Genomic DNA, 22,163 nt, shown 5'->3' with positions numbered 1-22,163 from the left:
TATATATATGTATATATATGTACATATATATATATGGAGTAATTTAATCTTTTCTGAAACCTCTAAGAACTTAAGATTCTCAATAGGGTGGAGGGGCATCTGCACTCATTTATTCATTCTTCCAACAAATATTTGTTGAGCACTTACATGTAGTGGGCACCATATGACAGTAATTTTAAAGATTTCCATCATTTTGCTAAGGTGTTAGTTGTTATTTTCAGGTTACTTGATAAATGAAATACCATTTAATTCTGCTATATACTTTCATGTCAGTAAAATATTTGAGGTTTCAAGTCTATCCAACAAAGCTGAATGTGTTGTCTTAAAAACACTGCCTACATAGTAGTGTCAGATGTTAACAATAGGGAACTTTTGAAGGACACCTGGGAACTTTCTGTACTATCTTTGCAACTTTTCTGTCAATGTGAAAACTATTCTAAAATGAAAAGTTTATTTAAATAAAACAGATACCGTCTGGAGCGTCACCAATACTAACTGGTTAAAAAAAAAAAAAAATTCCCCTGACCAGTGTTACTTGTTTGGAAGTACTTAAGTTACCACTTAGCACAAGTCACTTCTTTAAAGCGGCTTCACATGATTGAAATGATCTTGGCAATTTCCTCCAGTTCAGCAGTTCATTGTGGCTCATCTCAGGGGGAAAGACCTGGGAAGCTGTGAGAGGAAAAGGGAGGCTCCTCACCCCAAGCTTCATTGGCCAATGGGGCTCTTTGCCACGAGCCACAGTATAGGAGGTGGACAGACGCTTGCCTCTCTCCCACCTGATGGCTACTAGTAAGAGTATCCCCACACTCCACAGGTGAACAAGAGCTAAAGGCCTAGCCCTAGACTCTAAGAAAACTTGACTTCTAATGATCTACTGAGAATTCACAGCCCTTGGTCTCTCTTACCTGGTGGACGAGTGATGAGAACTAGTAACACTTGTAACATGTCATCTGTAATCCGTCCTTAGTGGTCAGAGAGAGCATTCTGAAAAACCCGACAGTACCCCAAAACACCATTTGTTTACCAACCCCCAAAGCCATGTTTCCACTTGGAAACCAACAGAGTCCCTCAAACGATCATTTCAAATGTAAAAGGCAACATTCCTTTGCTCGTGCCAGAGAGACTGGAACACAGAGTCAAGGTCGTGATTGGCTCCTGGAAAGGTTCTTTCCTACCAGTCACCTTGGCTCATCACCCTTGGCTAGGTTCTCCTTTGATTTTGCGGGTTTACTTGAAATATTTCATTGAGAGCTATAAGCTATTTCAAACATACTTAAAAGAACTAAATATAACAGATATGCATTACCCACAACACAAATATGTATGTGATATAATTTCCCATATTAAAAATATAACTTAAAGCCCAATCTCCATCCTTGTTTCATCTCTTCTCCCCCAGAACTAACCACTAAAGTCCACACATTTTTAAAAAATCTTTATTGTTGAGAGTATTATAGATGTCCCTTCCCCCCTTCCCCACCGCGCCCTGCCCCTCCCCACACTATTGTCTGTCCATGGGTATGCATATAAATTCTTTGGTTAATCTCTTCCCACCCCCTCCTCCTTCTTCCCCCTGAGATTTGTCCATCTGTTCCATATTTCTATGCCCCTGGTTTTATTTTATTCATCAATTTATTTTGTTCCTTAGCTGCTACATATACATGAGATCATGTGATATTTGTCTCTCTCTGGCTAGCTTATTTCGCTTAGCATAAGTTTTTTATTTTAAATATATTTTATTGATTTTTTTACAGAGAGGGAGAGGGAGAGAGAGTTAGAAACATCAATGAGAGAGAAACATCAATCAGCTGCCTCCTGCAACCAAGGTACATGCCCTTGACCGGAATCGAACCTGGGACCCTTGAGTCCGCAGGCCGACGCTCTATCCACTGAGCCAAACCAGCCAGGGCAGCATAAGTTTTTATACTTTCAATACATATATTAGTATTTATACAATATTGTTTTTATGTATTTTTAATTCTTATAAAATTGGAATCATGTATGGACCATTTTATAGCATTCAATTTTCCACTCAGAAGTATGTTTTGAGGTTTATCTAAATTGACATATATAAACCTCGTAGTCATTTTAGCCTTGTGTGCTATTCTGCTGTTTACATGAACGTGACCTATTTATCAGTCAGTATTTATGCGATAGGTAAGTAATTATGTGAAAATGTAACTATTTTACCTCACTCTACAATGAGGGTTCAGCTAGATATCAAAGTGTGGATTGATAACTATTTTTCTCCCAGCCACACAAAGATGCTATTACATTGTCTTCTGGCTTTCAGTGTTGAGAAATCTGTTGTCAACATAACTGGGTTGTCTTTTTTTCCTCTGGTTGCCCCTGAGATTCTACTTTTAAGCTTTGGTGATTTAATATATAGCTACAATAATTTATTTTTATTTAGCCTGTTCAAGTCTCTAATTCCTGAGTCTAAGGATTCTTATTTTCCCTCAATTCTGGAAAATTTCCCAGTCTTGCTTTGGCTCTATTCTCTCCTCCTAGAACTCATGTCAGAATTGTGTTACACCATCTCAGTACAGACTCTCTTAAAATCTCTTTCTTATTCTCCATCTCTTTAAGCTCCATGTTAGATTATGGGTAATTTCTCCATCATATATTCTAGCTTCAAGCTGTGTCCAGTTTGCTGATTAATCTGGCCATAGTAATATGAATTTCAATGGCTATTTTTATTTATTGAAATTTCATATGGTTCTTTTTCAAATCTTCCTTTTTCTCAAAGTATTTTATTCTTTCCTTATGATTTCAAATCCTTCTTTTATATCACTTATCTTTAAAAACATATTATTGCATAATGTCTTCCAGACTGCTACATTATCTCACTTTCTTAAGGTATTAATTCCTCTCCTTTGTAGTGATGCAGACTCTTCTCTGTAGTAGCAATTTGTGTTATGAATTGACTGACTGATACTAATGAATATTTATCAGAAAAAAAATTTTTTTTTTTTACTCCACTGTGGGAATCCCTTTGGCCTGATTGGTAAAAGTGACCCCTTAGTGTGGATTTGTGTTTGCTTCTTCCAAGTACCCTGTACAGGAAGGGAGATAGTTAGATACATAGATACATAGATAGATAGGAAGATAGATAGATAGATAGATAGATAGATAGATAGATAGATAGATAATAGACAGACAGACTGACGGGCTAATTTTCATGTTAATTTCTTGACTTGAACTGCTCCACAATGCAAGTAGCATAGAATTGGATTGTAAACCTATTTGAGATATGTATTTAGTTTAGACTTCTCATGAGAGACCTTTTCCTCCCATCTGCAGTCAGAACAAGCTAGTCCTAGCCCTTTCTCTAGTCCACCTTTCTCTAATCTCTGGTTAGAGATTTTCTAGTCCACCTTCCTCCCAGGGGGAAAGGTTCTCAAAAGGTGTCCAGTGGAGGATCCATCCCTGTGCGTGGCCTCTCATGAGCCCTCATGGCCTCTGAGTCCTGGGCCACTGATTCTTTCCCTTCCCAATGCCCAAAACAAAACTACGATTAGCATACACTTAAGACAAAATATAACTTTTAAACAGTGTAATAAGTGTACATATTGATCCTCTGATCATAAATGGAATTTTCAAAGTTAATAATAAATTAGAGTGGAAAATTACCATTCTAGCAAAAGAATGGTTGAGTTATATAGCCAACTATGTTTACTTTTTCAAAAAAATTTTAAAAATTTTTTCATCCACCTAGCTTTCCTTAGAATTTGGCCTGTTTGGAAAAGAATAGGAGGTGAGACGAATATCATCAACTCTCCTTAAGGACAGGACCATGACATTTTCATCTTTATATCCATTAAGTCACAAAGGAAACATTTTTACTTTAACACTTAAAATACTGAGTTTTAAACAATTGAGCACTGTCTCTGGCTTAGCAAATGTATCAGCATCCAAAAGAGGTAGGTCCATACAGCTTCACTCTCCCTTTTCCCATTCGGGGCAATGGTCCCACGGCTATACTAATTCTATGACGGTGATAAGCCCAAAACTATCACTTGTAACCTGCCAACCAACAGTGGGACAGGGTCATACAAGCTCTCCAGGATATATTTCTTCATTCTTTACAGCATTTCAATATAAAGCAGCGAAAACCAATTCTAAGCACAAGCATACATCATCACCATTAGAGACAAAACCGAAAGGCAGATCACCATAGTCTCAGAGGCCACCTCTTTATCTCAGCAAAATGTCTAAAATGTTCATGTGCCCTGTAAGGCACTCGGGACTCAGCCAGCCTTGCCTACCTCTCAGGCCTCAAGCAGCCCTCCACCTTCTATGCAGTGGCCTTCCTTCCGTTTCTGACTGCTCACGCTCTCTCCCACGACAAGAGCAAATTCTACTTTTTCTGTCAAGAATGGCCCACACCCAGCCCTGAGCTTGGTTAACTCGGGTCTCAGTTCAAATGTTGTTTCCTTAGAGAAACTCTCCCTGACTACAGTTCAGGTCTGACTTGTTTATTAGAGACGATCATGGAACCGTGCTCCTTCCTTTAGTTCCTGTAATTAGTCTCTCATTAGTTAATTAGTTGACTAATGTATGTCTCCTCCTCTAGACCAGAAGCCCTCTGAGAATAAAGAACATGTCTATTTTTGCTCACCACAGAACTCTCACTGACAGACCAATAAATTTTTACTTAAAGGATGTATAGATGAAGTCATATTAATGAAAAAAAGAAAGATAATTTCATTCAGTCTTCGACTGTCAAAATTAACAATTTGTGGGCTGTAAAGAAGAGCAGGAAGAAATTGAGGATCTGTCTATCTGTCGTTGACCAGACATCTGCCAGGAATGCTGGGAACAGGGTTTGGTTGCGTTTAAAGAGAACAGAAGAGGTTTAAATAAAAATATATTTAAAAAATAAATATCATTATTGGATTATGACCTTTACTTAGGTTTCAATATATCCTATTGAATTTTGGGAGTGCAAAGCCATAATGGACCTAAGAAGCTAATTTTAAGGTTATTAAACCACTCCCTTTAGCAACATCATGTATTTGGATAGAAAGTCCTCAGTATTTTTCCTTTTTTTACTTAATTACTGCTGTTTAAATTCTGTTAAGAGATTCTTTTACAGATACAACATCAAGAGTCTCACCTACAGGGCCCTGAATCCTTGAAGACATATTTCCTTAGCACTAACATTGGCATTTGAAAGTCTTCTCGTGGCCAGAGAGACGTTCTGTTGCCATTTAACCTCATTGTAGACATTTCTAAAAAACCCTATCTGTTCCTCTAACCCACCATGCACTTCTGTTCTAGGAAGGCCACAGAAGTGCACGTTCTCTTCATTCCTGGTGCTGAGAGCTCACACCTGAATGTCTAACCTTGCGTGTCCCCTGGACCCGGACTGCGAGATGCTGCCTACCAGGGAGACCCTTTCAAATAGAGTTTCCTAGGTGGCTGTTTGGGCCTTTTCCGTTTTAATCTTTTAGCTGATGAGAAAGCACTTTAAGAGCCACAGGAAAATGTACCCATTTGTTTTTTTTTAGAAAAACAAAACAACATTCTTTTTTTCTTCTCCCCGGGGAAAATTAGGAGCCCGCATGTTGCCATGCTCACACCAAATGATCTGACAACATTTAAACACGCATTTGCAGGATAGGGTTAACATAAGAAGAAAAAGAAAGGAATCCAGCTTTTCAAACAGTCTCTGATTTCACTAGAAAATCAACCAAAAAAGAAAAGAAAAAAATAGGACTCTTGAGTTTTTTTCTAAGAAAATGGGTAAAGCACATTTTCTTTTCATTTGCCTTTTCTAATTTGCCTTGGTGCTCTTGACCCGAGAAACCATATCTGATTACACACCAGAGAGAATAATAAACCGAAATGGATGACTGACATTTTAACAGACTGAACAGTAATATTTCACCACTGAAACCTTGGACAGCTTCCTAAGGGCTCTCGTTACAAGTGGGCAACATAAATCGCCAGCACATGGAGGGCTTAATTATGAAATCGGAAGGCTTGAAGCACGACCCGCTTCTCAAATCCCACACCTCTCCATCCTCAGGCGTGATGGCTCAGAGATGCAATCACAAGCACTTACCTTGTTTGTTTCCAAGTCTTCCTCCAACTTTTCCACTGCGGCTGAGCCCTGAGTGGACTCGTGCGCGTCAGAAGTGACCTGCTTCCCTCTGCCTGTCAAAGGAAACTTCTCTTTCTTTCCTGTGGAGCACTTTGATTTGAGAATGCTGTTGAGATAATTTTCCATCTCCTGCTTAGCAGATTCAAGCCTGCGTTCCAAATCTTTTTGTTTACACTTAAGTGATTTTATATCCTCTTTAATAATCTTCTGTCCCGCTGAAGATGTATTTTGCTCGATGGATTTTGCTAAACCTGAAATCTTCTCTAATGTGCCATCTTGTAAATGGAGTCTATTCTCTAGTTCCTGTGAGTGGAGAAAAGATTGTCACGAGAAGTATCTGTTCAATTGTCACAAGAGTTCATTGACTTTTGTAAATCACAGCATATTCTGTTTCACTAGTGGGAAGTATAAAAACTTAACTCATGTCACAAAGAAGAAACTTTGGGTACAATTTAAACCAAGGTAGCATCCCAGATCAAATTCTCAAACACATTTTATACGTAACTAAAAATGTATTAAGACGTAAGAAATTTTCGCAACACAGTCGCTGGAATATTAGAGGCAGTCAATACATATTTGTTGAGCATATACTTAGTTCAAGATACAGCCTTTTGACATAATCAAAACACTAAATAATAATGGTCTACTAGTTGCAAAACATTGAAAAAATCATTTAGAAGATTCCCACATGAATCGAGTGTTAATATTTAACATTCAGAGGAAAGCTTATTAAATCAATCTTCCTAGTACATCTTAGACATAGCGGGAGCTCAATCAACAGTTAGTAAATGTATGCATGAATGAAGGGGACTAGTTTGAGAACACTAGACTCAAAAGTCATTTGAGGTTTTATATCTGGTAGTGATGTTCCACTGAAACAGATTAAGGCTTAAAGTTCCTAGGTGAACAACGTAGGATTTATTAGTCACTACCTTAATCGATCAACCAAAAAAATGTTCATTCATTCAACTAACAGCAAGTATATGGTAGGTTCTGAAGTTACATAGATGAGTAAAATCCAGTCCCTTCATGTTCCTATAGTCCAGTCAGAGAGACACAGATGTAAATAGACAACTGTAATGGAATGCAAAAATATCTATGCTAACAAATAAGTACAGGCCACTGAAGCATTCTAACATTCTAAGGAGGAGTTCCAGATTTGCATTTTAGAGAGATCCGAGAAGGTACACTCGAGAAGGTACCATGAGGGCAGGGAGCCCATTCAGAAGTCTAAGGAAGAGATCTGTGAGATGAGGACCTGTTGTAAAGCAGCAAGAATGGGGGCAACAGGGGAGCGGCAAATTGTAGCGATAACCCAGAGATGAAAGAGACAACACTTGATGTCTGACTAGACTGGGAAGTCGAGGAAAGGATACCCAGGTTTCTGAGTTGAAAGCCTGGAGAGGTGGTGGAGGTATTCATAAAGTCAAAGACTTTAGTGGGCAAAGCAGGTTCACTGGTAGAGAGCCCCCGGGAGATGGAGAAAGGGAGGAGAAGATGAGTTGAGTTTGGACATGCTGAACTACAAATAATTGTTTAGTGGAGAGTTAGGAAAAGCACTCACCTGACGAGGGTCAGAGACTCCAGGGGTAGCCCCCACTCTGTCATTTAACCTGGGTGACCTTGTAAGTCCCTCAGCTTGCCACAACTCAGCTAATTACGTATAAGGTGAGGGGTCTGAACTTGGACCCTGTGGTTCCTTCTACGTAGAGCAAAAGTCTGTATTTTAGGTTTTCAACAGGAGCCCGAGCTCTTCAGGGGGAGGCTTCGGTCTAATTTTTTTCATATCTGTGGCACGCAACCAGTGCCTTGGACATGATGAAGCCTTGAGAGTTTGTCAAATTATTACAGCTAAAGCGGGAGGCCGACGTGCCTTCATGGCAGGCCATGCTGGAGGAAAAGTCTGGCTGGATTCTCAGGTCTCTAAAGGAAGAGACGAGACATTCGCAAGCTCATGCCAGCAGCGCTGCCCTGAGACTCACCCCTGAAATCTCCCAGTCAAGGAACTGTGGAAGGAGGAGCTGAGAAGTGCTTCCAGAAGACACTACTTGGGCCTGTTTTTGTTGGCTGTGCAAATAGTGAGAATCCTAGGAATTTGTTTGGAGAATGTGGGTAAAGGGCTGCAAGAGTTAGCATGAGAATTCTGGAAGCCCTACTGGGAGAGGGCTCTAATATAGTCCTCAAGTCTAAAAATTAATAAAAATTACACAACTTCAGCCCTAGCTGGTTTGGTTCAATGGTTAGAGCGTCAGCCTGTGGACTAAAGGGTCCCAGGTTTGATTCCAGTCAAGGGCACATGCCTGGGTTGCGGGCTTAATCCCCAGTCGGGGGACATGCAGGAGGCAGCCAATCAATGATTCTCTCTCATCATTGATGTTTCTATCTCTCTTTCCCTCTCCCTTCCTCTCTAAAATCAATAAAGAGATATATATATATATTTAAAAATTACACAACTTCTATCCACCCATGATGAAGAATGCAAAATTGAAACATTTCCCTCTGGGTCTTGCATTAGATGCCTCCTTGGACTAGCCCCGTGGTCGGCAAACTGCGGCTTGCGAGCCACATGTGGCTCTTTGGCCCCTTGAGTGTGGCTCTTCCACAAAATACCACGGCCTGGGCGAGTCTATTTTGAAGAAGTGGCATTAGAAGAAGTTTAAGTTTAAAAAAGTTGGCTCTCAAAAGAAATTTCAATTGTTGTACTGTTGATATTTGGCTCTGTTGACTAATGAGTTTGCCGACCACTGGACTAGCCAGTCTCTCCTGGGATCAGTGTTGTCTCTGAAACAAAAATCTCCAGAAGTTACAGACTGGTCATGGGTGGAATCATCCCCGAGGGTCCCGAGCAGGGACCATAGTAACACAGATTGTAAGTGGATTTATTTACTACAGAAGAACATTCCCATTTTCTAATGACTGGTCAGAACTTTATTTCATAGTCATCTGAATAGCACTTGAATTTCAAACCAAAGACATTGATTAGTAAAGTTGTCATTAAAATTGAGATTTTTAAGTATCTATCATGTCTGGACATTGTTTAATACCTGCAGTTCCTGCAGTTTTTCCTCAGCTTCTATTGGATCCACAGGCTTGTCAGAAAAACTAACACATTCCTTGGAGATGTTGTCCAATTCGGTATTCAGGTCTGTTATGCAAACCTGGTATGTGTGGTGTTCTTGAACATGACCTTCCAATTTTTGCACAGAATCCTGAAAACAAAACCATTGACAATTTATGAATTAATTCTATCTGAGTTTTCTCACTCAGATAATAAATAAATTGCTCACAAATACTTGTTTTATAAGGTTTCATCTTAAAACAGGAATATGGCCATTATCGCCTACAGTTCTTTCAGAGTTTAGTGTTTGAGAAATTTCACTGTAAAACCTCCCTTCTTCCCCCAAAGTGACCCTTTTTGAAACCACTTTCTTTCCCCCATGCTTCTTTGCCTTCATTTTATTCCTGAAGACAACTGATTTGTCAAGAGGTTCACAAAATGAAATGCCTACAAATTATATCATCAAATCACAAACATCTATAATAAAGCAGCTCCCTTAATTATCCTTCTTACCAAAACCAAGCACCCACACTTGCAAATGAGACTATATGAGATCATCCTAACCCTTGATTCCCTTTATAAGATTCAAACTCCAAAACTGTGTGTTAGGAAAAAGTAATCCTAACTCAAGTGCAAAACCATCTTCAGGTTCTCTCCCTCGAATAAGAAAATAAGGTGACCACACCTAATCAGAAAAGTAGCAACTATTAAGCTAAACCACTTACAGCCAAGCAGGTATATCTTCAACCCCTGCACAACTCCTCTATCTGTATAAGCAGGATTTCTTAGCCAGGTAATTTCTACATGGAAGCTGGCTTTCAATGTGCAAAGAATTATAAACCACTAGAGGCCTGGTGCATGAAATTCATGCATGGGGAGGGTCCCTAGACCTGGCTGGCAATCAGGGCCAATCTGTGGGGTGACAGGCAGGGCAATCAGGGGGCCCCTGCTGGCACCCGCCTTGGCCGACCTGGCACCTCCCGCTTGCCAGCCCTGCCCCCCCTCTCCTACCACCGCTGCTGCCAGTTGCCTCCCTCTGCAGGGCAACCAGGGAGGCGACTGGCGGGGGCGGGGGGGGGGGGGAGCCCTGCTAGCACCCGCCTTTGCTGGCCTGGGGCCTGTGGGCAGCTCCTGCATTGAGCACCTGCCCCCTGGTGGTCAGTGCATGTCATTTCACTGGTTGTTCCAGCGTTTGGTCAATTTGCATATTAGGCTTTTATTATATAGGATTCTCTAAAGAGAATACACTCCCTCATGGCAATTTGACATTTCACCTCTTAACTCTTTTATTGCAGATCATGTAGAAAAACACAAGGGAAGGACACTGATAAGATGGTTTACACAGAATAACAAACACAAGCTATTATGATAAATGATGGCTGGCTGGCTGGCTGACTGGATGGATGATACGTGAATAACTGACACAATCACCTTCATAGTGATGCCTAAAAAAATCTTAACTCTTCCTATTCCTGAAGAGGGGAATTTCAATGAGAGAAATAACATCATCATCAATTAACACATGATGAATTCTTCTAGCAAAACTGACTGATTTGATTCCTTCATCCTTGAGGAGTTAATATTTTTATTTGAAAGTGACAAATTAAATTTCAAAAGCTTTTGGAGCCCTGGACGGGTGGCTCCATTGCTTAAAGCATCATTCTAATATGCCAAGGTTGCGGGTTCGATTTCTGGTCAAGGCACATACAAGAATCAACCAATGCATGCATAAATAAATGGAACAGAAAATCCATGTTTCTCTCTCTCTCTCTCTCCCTAAAATCTATTTTTTTTAAAGTTTTTGGCTTACCAAAAGAACAACAAAAAAACAAGGTTCTGTATACAAATCTTACATAATTGCAACAATCATTTAAAATTTCATTTTCCCCACTTCACCTGTAGTTGTTGAAGAAGACTTTCATGTAGATGCTTTATTTCCAGCCAAGACTCTTCACTGAAGTTGGGATTTTTAGTGCATTCTAAGAGGTAATTTCCTTGAGATTTTAGCTCCTTTAGCAAGGATGTCAAATCTTGTGCTTTCTGGAGGAATTTCTTATAATTTTTTAACTGAGCTTTCTTCTCCTGCAAACCATGTTGCAGAGCAAAGCCCACTTCTTGTTTCTTCTTTAGTTCTGTGAGCATTAACCTCAGGTCCTCCTTGCTTTCCAAATACTTCTCTCCTTCTAGTAGAAGCTTTTCTTGATGGCTACATTTTAAAAAGTATTTTACAAAGGAAATGACACTTAGCAAATGCAATGGCATTTTGCATATTATAATGCAATACACATTAAATTTTGCATATTATAATGCAATACACATATAATGAAAACATTAAAATAACACTAACATGCATTATTCCTACAGACTTTTTTGTCAGTATAACTTTGTAAATAGCACTAAGGTTAGCCCAGAAATTATTTGCAGTATTAATGAAAAACTGTTTTTTGTTACATAACTCGAGAACAAATACTTAATAATTTAGATTTCAAACTATTTCTTTTTATTATGTTTAAATATAACTATATTACCCTATGTTTTTCTTTCTCACATCAGTAAAACAAATAAGCGTTCAGTATATTGGCCAACAACTAGCTTATTCTTTTTTATATATTGAATTTAGCTTTGATCTGATTGTCTCTTTGAAAAATATAAAATTCACATTTCTATCAAACATTATCATTTAAGATGTGATCTGAATTAAGAGTTTTCACCAGAATTACTAGTATGTCCAATGACTTCAGACATTTACCAGTATCTGCACAGGTAAGAATCTCTCAGAATACATATTTAAAAGCATTAATTTTTCTACAGTAATACCATGCAGATGCTGAGGTTGTCTGGCGGAAGGGAATTTCAGGGCAGAAGTGGATTTAAAAGTATAATGACAGGTAATGATAATTTGTTGCCAAGAACCCCACCAGCCGAAGCAAACACTGCCACAGAGCTATGACAGTGTGCTTCCTGTCTGATCCACAGAACCACTCCTCTTCGTTTCCGCCTCTCACATTTGGCTGTCCCTGACCTACTGACGCTCTCTCCAATAGATACTATATCCGAATCCAGGAAGCAGACAAAACATACTTGTTATGACTTCACTGCAATGAAAAACCACGGGAGTGGTGAAGGCCTGTCCTTTACCTTAGATACGTGTTGGCTAACTGGAGTGTGCTGACCCACTGGTTGTCGATATCAGTCACGGTCTCGGAATCCAATGGAGCCTTGCTGTTCGCAGCCTGACTCCTGATCCTCTGTATTTTAGCGTCCCCTTCAGGCTTTAGTAAAATGATTTCCTGAAGTAAATAAAAAAGATTTTACATTCTCATTCATATTACTTAAGGACAGTACAGAGGATATCTTTTTCTTTATAAAAATTATATTGAAATTATATTCTAACTGCAGGTTAGATTTCAAAATTAGCCTTTCATTTCTGTATATGCCCAAAAGACAAAGATCTCCTTCACGTAAAGAAGGACTAGCTCTCAATAGACATTGGTCAGGTTGATCGAATTGCATTCCCAATTTCCTCTTGATTTTCAACTGCCTTTAAATAAATTATACGCAAAAAAAAAAAAAAAAACAACCAACAAGAAACCCCTAAACCCCGCAAATCCACCTTCCTGTCTGCTCCATTATTTATAGGTGGAGAGTTAGGTAACAACCTGAATGAGACATTTTTATACATCCTGGATGAGACATGGCTTCCCATAGGACAATGCAGTGTCCCTCCTGACTCTCCACCATGGCATAATTCATTCCCATTCCCTCCTCTTCTCTTCCCCTCCTTTGCTTGGAGCTATCGAGTTCTTCCCTTCTTGAAACTACTCTAGATTCACGTTCTCTGGAAAACCTTTCAGATATAATCCCAAAAGATTCCGATTACTTCATTAAGTCTCACCAACCCTTACAGCTTACTATTGTTAACCATTCCTTCCTCTAACCATGCTCCGCTTAACATGATTTCAATTCTCCTGAGTTTCTTTTAAGCACATGTGCTTCTGTCTCCTGCATTTTAAACTAGCAATATTTACTGAATCTCCCTTAGATAAAAAGTGAACTGTCCATGACTCAATGGTTGAGCATGACTCAATGGTTGAGCATCGCCCTATGAACCACGAGGTCACGGTTCGACTTCAATTTCTGGTGAGGGCACATGCCCAGGTTTCGAGCTCAATCCCTAGGGTGAGGCGTGCAGGAGGCAGCCGATCAATGAGTCTCTCTTATCATTGATGTTTCCATCTCTTTTTCCCTCTTCCTTCCTCTCTGAAATAAACAAAATATATTTTAAAAAAATAAAAAGTGAGCTGAAGGGAGAGTGAGATTTCTTGCCCACCACAACCCACTCAGTATCTAATAACCTCTAAGAACTATACATATCTACTCTGAAGGAGTTCCTCTCCAGCCCTGCCCTGGACATTGCTGGTGCCCCTGCTGTACTGACGTGTCTTTTTATAGCCGGCGAACTCCCTCCTGCCACAGCTCCAACCACTGTCTCCATGTCAATCCTCTGCACAGTGAAGATGGACAATACTTGGGCACTGCCCTCACAAAGAGAAGTTCACTTTCTCTCTTCCCTCTGCATTAAAATAATTTCAGGCCCACCACAGCCCTTCTCTGTTGTAAGGTCTATCACCTGACTGTCTTCAACCTCCACAGCAATCCTATTTTCCATAAGAAACAAATCTTGGCCATTTCCCCCTAAATCTTTTCAAAATCAGAGTTCACCTCTGACCCCTGACATTTAGTTTCCACGGGTATACCTTTATTTTTTGGATTGTTTCCTCAAGTGGCATTTGGCCTTCAGATGAATTCAAAACCATAAGGGACTCTTTAATCCCTGTTATCCAATGAATTACATCTTGTGCAAGATCATTAAAGCTCTGGTCCTCGGCAGGAGGTAGCTTATCCTCTTCCTCGATTTGTCTCAATAATGCCTGGTATCTATCAATCAAATGTGTTGATTCCAGTATTATTTCTTCTTCTTCAGTAAGCCCATATTCTTTCAAAGAGTTGTTCAGCTGGGCCACAGTTTCAAATTGTTCTCTGTAAATTCCAAATGTTACTGAAAGTTTATAGGAGCCACAACACCATGTAAGAAACCATATTCCCAGGAAATATATTTTATGTAAGATCAGTTATACCTCTTTCTATCTAGAGCTTGGCAAAACAATTCCGTTTTCTCTCCTGATTGCTCCATTTCTTTCCATTTCTCTTCTTGATTAGTTAACCACTTACTCAGGTCTCTGTGGTCATCCTGGAGTCTAAATGAACATTACATGTGTTAGAAATAAAATAAGCAACAAATGCTTCTCTGAAGAGAAGGTTGACATGAATCTTGGGATCCAACCAGGTTTTAGTATATATTTTTGTTATTCTTTGGAGAAAATTTAATTCGTAACATTAAAATCTGAATAGTAACAGCCTGTATTACAATGGGATTCTATAAGGCAGTGAGCCACCCAAATGTATCCTAAAGAACAGGAAACAAACAGAAAAGATTTTCAGACTCTCCCCTAAACCTTTGCCATATTAAATAATTTGAAGAATTCTCTAAACTTCCATTTTCCTAGAGCCAAACTTAGATTTGAAAGCATGCATTCTGTTTGTGAAATCTGTGTGTATTGTGTATCCCAATGCTAGCTGTACGGAGGCAGAGTACATACACAGGTACCATTAGAAAACATGTTGCTTAGACGTCACCTCTATTTCCTACCTCAGAAGCTGCTGCAAGTAGTCATCGAGCTCCTTTGCTCGCACCTGGCATACGGACTCCATTTTTTCTAAGTCGATTTCTTGATGTATAATCCAACTGTTGAGCTCCTTAACACGTGCTTTGGGCAGATGCTTCCTCACATGATTCACTACAGTTTCCACCTGCTGTACTTGACTGCCTCGTCCTTCAAGAGTCAAGAAATCCTATTAAAAAAAAAAAAAACGACAAAAAGTCAATTATGTCCTGCTGGCAAGCCTAAGGATGGTCTCTGCCATCCCCACGACACTTTCCAAGCCAGGACATGCACATCCATCTTCTTCTTAACATCCTTTTCAAAAGAAGGCCTATGGAGAAACAACGAACTTCAATGGCAAATGATCAAAAGACGACTTCTATTAGTCCTACGAGGTGTGTATACAGCTGACTTCCTGGTGATGGGGTCAAGCAGAACAACGAGGTGCCATTGTAAGGCCAGTAGGAGTTGGGAAAGGAAAGGCTGCATTTTTCTTGCTTGGCTGTACTCAACTTCTCCTAAATACTCATCCCTTTCTGGTAACCAATACGTAAAACTACACAGACTTTTTTCTATTTAACTTTGTCCGAATGAGAATTTTATTTCAATGTTTGTGCTAAAAAGTTTGAGCATCAGTTTGCTAAGGCTCATGCAATGGGTGAAGTTAAAGGCAAAAGAAAAGTTAGAACTTTAAACTAAAAAAATAGAAAGGAAAAAAAAATAGAAGAAAGGCGGTTGTATCAATGAAGAATGGTTTCAAATCAACAGGTCAGAGACGATGAAATGCCATCAATAAGCTGAGAGTACGCCTTATTCTCTTTCTGTTTGTTTTCTATTTTTATTGATTTCAGAGAGGAAGGGAGAGGGAGAGAGAGATAGAAACATCAATGATGCGAGAGAATCATTGATTGACCACCTCCTGCAAGCCCCACACTGGGGATATAGCCCAAAACCCGGGCATGTGCCCTGACCAGGAATTGAACCGTGATCTCCTGGTTCATAGGTCGATGCTCAACCACTGAGCAATACTGGCCGGGCTATTCTCAAAACTAAAGCGCTAGATGATTCGCCCGAGGTGGTCAAGAGTTAAGGGTGCCACCTGCATTTTAAACATGCAGGCACTCTGCCATTCATTTCAGGCCACCCTCCACTATACCCTTACCAGCAGTGTATTAAAGTTCAACTGCAATTTATAAAAGAAATATATGCTTAGAAAAACTTAAAAAAAATCAAGAAATCTCTTTCAGGAAAGTAAAGGAATGTCAAAGTCCAAATGAGATAAAGTTTTTACTTTTTATTAAATATGATTTTAACACAACTGAGTTCACCTGCAAACTCTTAAATAAACAGCGTCATAGAATAGATGTGAAAACAGAACTTGTTTCAACCACTTGCACCATTACAGTTTAGTAAACAGTTTCAAAATATTTGGGGAAAGCCAGGTTATTTGGAAATATTAGCTCTATGTAAGCAAATTAATAAATCAAAGTAATTATTATCCTATCTACTTAAATACAGTTCTATGCCTCTAGTATTTTAGTTCTGATGAATTTTGATTGAAATGTATATGACTTACAGAAAGCTTTTGTAGCTTTTGTTCCATACTCTTTTTTGTGTCTGATGATTCAAAACACTCTTCGAGATTCAATTTAATGTTGCTGAACCAGTCATTAAAATTCTTGCATTGATCTACAGGGGGGAAAAAATTTGGCACTTGAAAGAAATGAATGTTATTTATGACATGCATAGATTAGTGAGTGCTTCCCCCCAAAAGATTTAACTGAATAAATCCTTAATCAATCAATCAATCAATCCTTTTCTGTAAATATAATCTGTGCAACCATCGCTAAGTGAAGCTTAGATTAGCCTTTGTGTTCACAGTACTTGTTCACACTTCAGGATTCTCAGAAACACAGTAGAGGAAACATTGCACTCACCATTCAGTAACTTAGAAAAGTGATCTTGCAAAACACTTTTTTTGGTATTAAATAAGTCACTGACACTTTCATATTGCTTTTTTAATTCAGAGAGTTCAGGAGTCAGGCAGCCTATTTGATTCTCAAGTGATACCATACTTTGCTTTTGCTGCAGAATTTGCTGTTGTATCTCCTAAATATATAAACAAACAAACAACTATTAAGTCTTAAAATGGCCTCAGTAACAACGCATGTTAGATCTCCAATGCTTTTATAAAAATAGATAATTTTCTATTGGGTGGATTTGCTTTCTCTTAGCCCATAAATGTATAAAAGCAATGCAATTTAATATCAAATTAATTACTGTCCACAGAGCAAGTCAAAAGTGAAACTGCCAAATATACACAAATAGTTTTTCTGAGATTTTCCCCCAAGCTTGCATTTTTTATTAACTATTTTTATTAACCTCAAGAGGTCAAGACTGTCAGAAAAAAAGTGTGTAGGTAAATCTGAGCCGCAGAAGGGAAGCAGCTGGGAAGGAAGTACCTCCAGTTTCGTAAAGATCTCCAAGCTGTCGGACGGAGACAGGGCTTTCAAGAGGGACTCAGTCATCACGATCTGGGTCTTGGCCTGGTCGAGGTCCTCCCTTAGCTCAGCTGTGTTCCCACTGAGGGCAGAGCAGCTGGGTTCTCCTGTTAAGAGCATTTTTACCTGTTCTATCTTGTTCAAAATAGAAGACTCCATGACCTGAAATCATGAAACATATGAAGTCCGGTTACAGATTTTACTGAACTAGATTTTAAGACAAACCACGCTGCTAGAAAGCGAGCTGAGATTGCTTCATTTCGATGTGAAATAAATTCTTCTCTACTTATAATTCTTCCTTGTTCTACATCACGGATACGACAATTCGAATGGTGCCTTTACAGCAGGAGTGGGGAACACCCGGCCTGTGGGCCTTTTAAAGCCCTTGAAATCATTTGGTCTGGCCCTGCCACGGCAATGGCAGGTGGGACTCGAAATTCAGTAAACCTAGGAGTTTTCTTCAAAGCAACATAAATTTATCTACGTGAATTATATGATGTTATAAATATCCAAATGGCCCTTGGCAGAAGGGAGGTTCCCCACCCCTGTTTTAAAGAAAAGAGTAATATGAGAACTGAAATTGAACTTCTGACTTTTTATGAGACTAATGTGAATCCTTCCCCCAAAACCAGTTTTACCTAGCATATCAACTGAGGTATTATTTCTTTTTAAAACATGTAAAACATATAGTAAAAATTATATAGCCAGCATCTGTGGAGTATTTATTATGTACACAGCATCAAGGTAAACACTTAATGCACGTACAATAATACAGGCGTAAGAAGGTAAAGGAGGTTGGTTGCTCAAGATCAGACGGCTAATGAGTGGTGGCAGCCGGACCTCACCCAGAAAGTCTGACTCATGCTCAGCCATGTGAATATTCCCACTCCGCCACCATGCACTTCGATCTACATAAAACTGTAACAAATCTCTTTGCACAACAGAATTCACACTTGAGGCAACCCCCCTGTTTCTCCTTCTATAAACCTAGTCACTGGAGCATATTTTCCTTCCTGCATCGATGACAACTCCCGAGGAAACCCCTGTTACTCGACAGGGACACACCGTGATATCCCTCCCTCTACACAAGAGGCCTGTGAAATAAGGATAAAAGAATGCAACATACAATATTATTCATTCTAAAAGTAGAACAAAGATAAACTAGGCTATTAAAAATTTGGTTCGATTTAATACAGGAATCAAACAAAGGTGAATTAAATAATGACCCTAATTTTATTTTAGGTTTAAGATTCGAACTCTGGTTTATGAACATCACTTTAGAGAACTCTCATTGCGACTTTTAAATAAAAATTCCTTACCTGCAATTCCAGAGGTATTTCACTGCTTTGAAGCAGAAACTGTATTTTAGCCACTCTTTTAGAAAATTCTGCAGGTTTCTGTTCATGGACTTGTAATTCTGCCTAAAACATATAATTGTAATAAAAACATTTTTATTGTATACCTTATTTTCTGGTACCCATGATTGCTACTGTTAATACACAGAAAATGTATTGGATTGCCCCTAGTCACTTGGTTTTTGACAGAGTCCTGGGAGTTACAAACCCAAGCACCTTCATGGGTGAGGTAATAGAAGATAATTAAAATACTTATGATTTTGTTAATAACAATGTCACATGCAAGTTCATCCTACTATGTCTTGACTATATTTATAATTGGAACAAATATTACATTTTAGTTAGACATTCATGAAAATAAATGAATGTTTCCCATGTAAGGTCAATTTCTCCCATGTAAGCTCATTTCATCCAGGAATCCCTTGGGTGTCTGTGAACCCCAGATTAATATTATTTGCTAACATCTTCCCGGATATGATAAAGGAAACAACACAGTTCAGGTCCCGCTCAAGGGATAATTAAAGATTTCTTCGTGATTTTTCTACCCAGCTTAAAGAAAGCAAACTCATTATTAAAATGTCAACTGTGTGAAAAAAGAGCAGGCATTTTATCTCTGTTCAATTACCTTCAGCATATCTCTTTCCACTTCAGTGAGTTGATGTAATTCCATTTTCCGAAGGACCTTTTCAGTCCACTCATCAATTACATCTTTTAAGCTAAAAAGTTTGTCCCATAAAGCTAGAGCTCGACCCAGATTTTCATAGTAATCTTCTGTCTTCTCATTTATCTACGTTAATTATTAACACATGGAAATAACACATTTAGTAGGAAAAAGTATGAAAACCATTGTTTCAGTCAAACACTATTTTTAAATAAAATTTTAGTTTACCTTTACTGGCTATTTTGCTTTATTAGTCAACAAAAAATTAGCTTTAACATATCATGTACTTCTCTTTTCTACAAAAAAAAATCTTAGCTGATGTGCTGCAGGTTATATGCAATGAAAGCAATATTCTTCCTAATTTCTAAACCATAATAAATAAAAGTTGCTTTTAAAAACCCAGATGAAAATATAACACACATTCTTAATTTGTAATTCATAAAAAATATCATTAGTTCTCAACTAAAAATGTATTAAATAAATACAGTTGAACATCAATATCTTTCATGAACGAGGAACATATTAACTAGTTTATTTTAAATAAGTTGAGCTTGGACTTTTATACTAGGTCCTCGGGTTACGGGTTACATCGGAGATCCGTTCCTACGGTGCGACGTAACGCGATTTTCGCCATAAGTCGGAACCCACCTACATAAGCACCTACGTCACTCACGTGGAGCACACACACAGCAGAAATGAAGTGAAACAGTAAAAAAAAAGTTTTAAAGAAAGATAACAATTCCTGACCTTTACTCATGGTAAATCCTACCTAATAATAGATGAATATGCAAACTGACCGCACCTTTGCTATGCCCAAGCCACGCCCACCAGCCAAGCCACGCCCACCAACCAATCAGGACGACTATGCAAATTACCCCAACAAAGATGGCAGCTAATTTGCATATCAAGTCAGCGTAGAAAGAAGCCATGAGCTGCAGAAGGGAGCAAAGCTGTGGAGAAGCAAGCAAGCCGGGGGGAGGAGAAGGGAGGAGCGGAGGCGGGGCTGGGGGAGAAGGGAGGAGAGCAGGCAGGCTGGTGGAGAAGGGAGAAAAGCAGGCGGGCTGGCAGAGAAGGCGGGGCGGGGGACAAGGGAGGAGAGCAGGCGGGGCGGGGTAGAGTGCAGCAGGAAATCCTTCTGCAGGATTTTTCCTGCAATGGGAACGCTAGTAAATACTAAAAAACATAAGGCACAAATGTACATATGTCGAAATGACGGACTTTTTTTTTTTTTATAAATAAATGGGAGATGGTGAGGTAACCACAAAACGACAAAACGACGTACGTCGAGTCCGACATAACCCGAGGACTGCCTGTATACAGTAACTTATAGACCCATTTGTTAGTACTGCCTAAAACTCTGGATGCGAAGATAATTCCTAAGTCATAAACTTTATATTATTTAAACATTTTTTACCATGAATATTTTTGAATTTTGTAATCAGATCAAACATACTAAAGATACAACAGAAAAGATCAATATAATTGTTATAGAATAGAATTTCTAGTCAATTAAATTATCACTTACATCAAGCCATCTGTCCACAATAACATTAGCCTCTTTTTCAAAAGGAGGCTCTTCAAAGGTTCTCATTTTGTTTAGATGAAATTGTAGATTTTTGCAGATCTGGTTAATCTTGTCAACAACTTCTAAATGTTCATTAAATTCTTCTTTGACAATTTCAATCTGTAAAAAAGTTATAAAACATGTTTTGATCTACTGACATAGATGAACTGGTAAGAAACATGATTTCATTATTGGTTTTTATTGTCCCACTTTCTCAATGAAAAGTGTTTATAATCCTAACCATCTGATTTAACAATAATTCTACATCCAACTTTCTTCCTACTCTGCATGATGAAATACGATCTAAAATCATGTTTTTTTGTCCATGAGAAATAATATTCTACCAAAAAAAAAGCATAACACTATTTTATGAAAAGGCCAATGATCTTTAAAATGAAATTTGTGTTTTGACTAATGTATTCTTATTGTTTCACTCAATTTACTAATCTTACACAAACATTTTTAATAACTAGATAAAATTGGGAAATTGATTTCTCATAAACAAAATTCTAAAAAGTACGCACCCTAGAAAGACTTCCATTTCTGGGAATATGGAGTAGACATACTTTTCCCTATTCTTCCAACTAAGTACAATTAAAACCCCTGCACATCATACACAAAACTAATTTAAGAAGACGGGGAAAGTGGAGAGTTTAAGAAGGAAGAGCGGCTGTGGGTATCAGCTCCTAAGGAACAACCTGGTGGCACGCTCCCTGCCTTTTCATTTTCCCCTCCGATATCCCATACTGTGTGCTGAAGAAGTCAGTATCTGGTAATATAACAGACAAAAAAGTCCCAAGAAAGGCCTGCTCTCTTCAGCTAAAGTACCAGGAATAGGACAACCTAGCAAGACAGAAAACTTTCAGAAAATAATCTCTCCCTGAAGATAAATAATATAGAAAAAAATGTGGCCAACCCCCCACCATATCAGCAAAGGTCAAATGCACAGCCTAGACCTCCTCCATCACTTGGCTGTAACAGAGGCCCACCTTCACCCAACCAGGGTAATGTCAGAGAAGGCCAAGTAGAGAGCCAGGACTTTCATTCCTGCTGGGCACTTGCCCCTCTGATATCACTAGAGGCTACATAGGGAGCTGTGAGGAAGAGCCAGGAAGGTGTCAGCGGAAGCCTAGTGGGGAGCCAGAACTTTTACCCCCCTCCCCACCAGCAATGATAAGGAGACCGAATC

General features: G+C 38.9%; 1 protein-coding gene across 4 annotated transcripts in view; it reads right to left on the bottom strand.

Moving 5' to 3' along the window:
• SYNE2 (spectrin repeat containing nuclear envelope protein 2) overlaps positions 1-22,163 on the bottom strand; it is a 306,555-nt gene that overhangs the window by 150,910 nt on the left and 133,482 nt on the right. For all 4 annotated transcript variants that reach the window (XM_079769558.1, XM_079769560.1, XM_079769561.1 and 1 more), the window contains 13 exons: positions 20,936-21,094; positions 19,375-19,536; positions 18,714-18,815; positions 17,356-17,556; positions 16,831-17,002; positions 16,470-16,582; positions 14,881-15,083; positions 14,309-14,428; positions 13,928-14,210; positions 12,309-12,460; positions 11,067-11,376; positions 9,157-9,321; positions 6,074-6,415 (listed from right to left, as the gene is read on the bottom strand). In XM_079769558.1, coding sequence (XP_079625684.1) covers positions 6,074-6,415; positions 9,157-9,321; positions 11,067-11,376; positions 12,309-12,460; positions 13,928-14,210; positions 14,309-14,428; positions 14,881-15,083; positions 16,470-16,582; positions 16,831-17,002; positions 17,356-17,556; positions 18,714-18,815; positions 19,375-19,536; positions 20,936-21,094 — 2,484 coding nt within the window. The remainder of the gene's footprint in view (positions 1-6,073; positions 6,416-9,156; positions 9,322-11,066; positions 11,377-12,308; positions 12,461-13,927; positions 14,211-14,308; positions 14,429-14,880; positions 15,084-16,469; positions 16,583-16,830; positions 17,003-17,355; positions 17,557-18,713; positions 18,816-19,374; positions 19,537-20,935; positions 21,095-22,163) is intronic.

Source organism: Cnephaeus nilssonii (genome assembly GCF_951640355.1).
Source record: "Cnephaeus nilssonii genome assembly, chromosome: 4".
Taxonomy (NCBI): Eukaryota; Metazoa; Chordata; class Mammalia; order Chiroptera; family Vespertilionidae; genus Cnephaeus; species Cnephaeus nilssonii.
Note: the sequence above shows the minus strand (reverse complement) of the source record. Positions and strands in the feature narration are given on the sequence as shown.